At 58.3% G+C, this 2,456-nt stretch overlaps 1 protein-coding gene across 1 annotated transcript; it reads right to left on the bottom strand.

Moving 5' to 3' along the window:
- Positions 1-292: 292 nt before the first annotated feature.
- Positions 293-1,378, bottom strand: GPR88 (G protein-coupled receptor 88). Its single transcript, XM_054384516.1, has one exon. It carries the CDS (start codon positions 1,376-1,378, stop codon positions 293-295), a length of 1,086 nt encoding a protein of 361 aa, XP_054240491.1.
- Positions 1,379-2,456: the final 1,078 nt, after the last annotated feature.

The raw sequence follows: 2,456 nt of genomic DNA, 5'->3' as shown, positions 1-2,456 counted from the left end.
GAGATGCTGGGGTCCAAATGACAATGTACAAGGGATGGAGCGCTATCGGGAAGCGGAGGGGGGTACGGGTCGGCAGCTGTCAGGGCACGGGGCCTCGCCACCGGGCGCGGCGGGCGGACAGCTCGGGTCCCCGACCTGAGGTGACCACTGGCCAGAGGGCGGCAGAGCGGCGTGAGGGGACGAGGCTATTCCCGCCCGACCAGCGCGAGACGGGTCCCTGGGCGCCCCCAGGCGACAGGGCCGCGGGCTGCTCGAGGGCCCGTGCCCTCCGCCGGCGCTCAGCCGCGGCCTCTCAGCGCGGCGCGGCGGCGGCGATGGCGCTGCCCGCTGTGCTTCGGCGCCGCGGCAGCTGCGGGCAAGGCGGGGCGGCGGCGGAGCCGGCGGCAGTGGCGGGGCGCGGGGCGGCGGCGGGGCCTTCGGCGCGGGGCAGGACGGATCGGGCCGCCCGGCGGAATTCCTCACTGCGCCACGTGTAGAGCAGAGGATTGAGGGCCGAGAGGGAGCAAAGCAGCAGCCAGCTGGCGGCCTGCAGCGCCGGTGGTGCCGGCCGCAGGAAAAACCCCAGGAGGCTCACCCACACTAAGGGCTGGGTACCCAGGAGGAAGACGCAGCAGAGCAGCAGGACGGAGACGCTGCTGAGGCGCCGCTGTGCCCGGCGCGGCGGCGGCGGGGCGGCGGGGAAGGGTAGCTGGTGGAGGAGGTGGAAGTTGAGGACGCTGACTCGCTTGGCGCTTCCCCGCACTCGCCGCACGATGCCGAGGTAGCAGTGGAGCAGCAGCGCAGTCTGGCCCAACACGGCCAGGGCGAGGAGCAGGGCGGTGTAGCGAGAGCTGCCGTCCGTCTGCCGCAGGTGCGGCTGCTGGGCAGAGCCCGGGGTCCAGAGCCCGGGCAGCAGCGGGACCAGCAGCAGGGCGAGGGCCCAGGAGAGCCCGATCATGCAGCCCGTGTGCCTCCGCTGGTAGAGGGCCTGGTACACGCTGGGCAGCTTGGTGATGAGCACGTACCTGTTGAAGGCCACCAGCAGGTGGGAGGCCAGGGAGACGGTGAGGCCGAGACCGAGGAGCCCCCCTCGAAGCAGCCGGTACTCTGCTGAGCGAAGGGAGGAGGAGTTGGGAGGCAGCAGCCCCAGCACAGCCTCCTGGGGCATCCACAGGGCGCACACACTTAAGTCTGCCGCACAGCCGTTCACGATGAAGGCATTGCTGGTTGTCTGCAGCTTCTTGAAGGAGAAGACTAAGTAGATGACCATCACATTGGATAAAGTCCCTGAGATAGCTAAGACTGCATAGAGCAGCGAGAGGAAGATGCGGGTCCCGGAGGAGTCCTCCCAGAGCAGCAGCAGAGGCGAGCTAGCACTCCAGGAAGAGGCGTTGGGCATCTCGCTGAATGCAGCTCAGTTTTGACTGCTCCCTCTAAATCCCATCCTTGCTTGGGTCAGAAGATCCTGCTCGAGGAGTCCCCCACCAAGCACATGGGAGGATGTGCGGCTGAGAGACTCTAAGGCAGGCTTCAGTCAAACAAGCTGCAAGGTCCAGAAAAAGGTGTTTGCAGTTATGATCCAGAGAACAGCAGTGTCCAACACAGGTAGGTAGCAAGCAATCCCACAAATTGTAGCTAACCAAGGTGGGTCCATAGGGAGCTGGTAGCTGTTAGCAGATCAGAGCATGACTGAGGAATCTGTAATTGCGAAGACACCCAAAGCAGCAGCACCTTGCAATCAGCAGCAGTAACGGCAGCAACTGATACAAAGCTTTGCAGTTTCTCCTGTGCCACAGTACGTACACTGTATATCATTCCAGGAAGATTCATCCCTTCCACTCTTCATGAATTATTCAGCAGATTTTCAACTTGTTAAATCAAGAAGAAGGGGAAAAAAAAAAAAAGCGCCACACCACCAAATCTTTTCATGCTCCAGAAATACTGCAACTACAGTCTGACTCTTTTTGCTTTGCCAGTTTCCTGATCCATTTATGCACCTTCGATGTGTAGCAGGCTTTCAATCCAGTGCCAGTGTCTGAAATCCAGTCTATTTACTGTAGAAACTCCCCTGCCTGATACTCAAACTGATTTTTTGCTAAGAGAAAGCACACTATGCTTCTACAAGCTTGAAGTTAATTGAACTGGTCTATGATAACAATACACTTTCCTAATCAAGTCTTTCAAACAATATACACACAGATCCTTAGTAAGACTACTTATCTGAGGATGATAGTCCCAAAAACTTAGCCTGTCTTAGCCTGCAGAAAATTGGGCAACACCAAACTGCAGGTGAAGACTGGTGTCAGCAAGTAAACACACACAATCAGCAATAGTGTTTGAAACCCAAATTCATTCAGAGCACAAGCTTACTTGGAGGTGAATGACAGGTTCTCAGGTGGACTAAAAACTGGTTGAAATGAACTGGCCTTAACAGTCCCTTCCCAAAAGGAGAAGAGTTAGTATTGATATTATCCCAG

The sequence above is a fragment of the Indicator indicator genome, chromosome 10, assembly GCF_027791375.1.
Source record: "Indicator indicator isolate 239-I01 chromosome 10, UM_Iind_1.1, whole genome shotgun sequence".
Lineage (NCBI taxonomy): Eukaryota > Metazoa > Chordata > Aves > Piciformes > Indicatoridae > Indicator > Indicator indicator.
Note: the sequence above shows the minus strand (reverse complement) of the source record. Positions and strands in the feature narration are given on the sequence as shown.

Excerpts from the sequence above, each read along its gene's own strand:
- GPR88 (XM_054384516.1), bottom strand. The coding sequence starts at position 1,378 with ATGCCCAACGCCTCTTCCTGGAGTGCTAGCTCGCCTCTGCTGCTGCTC.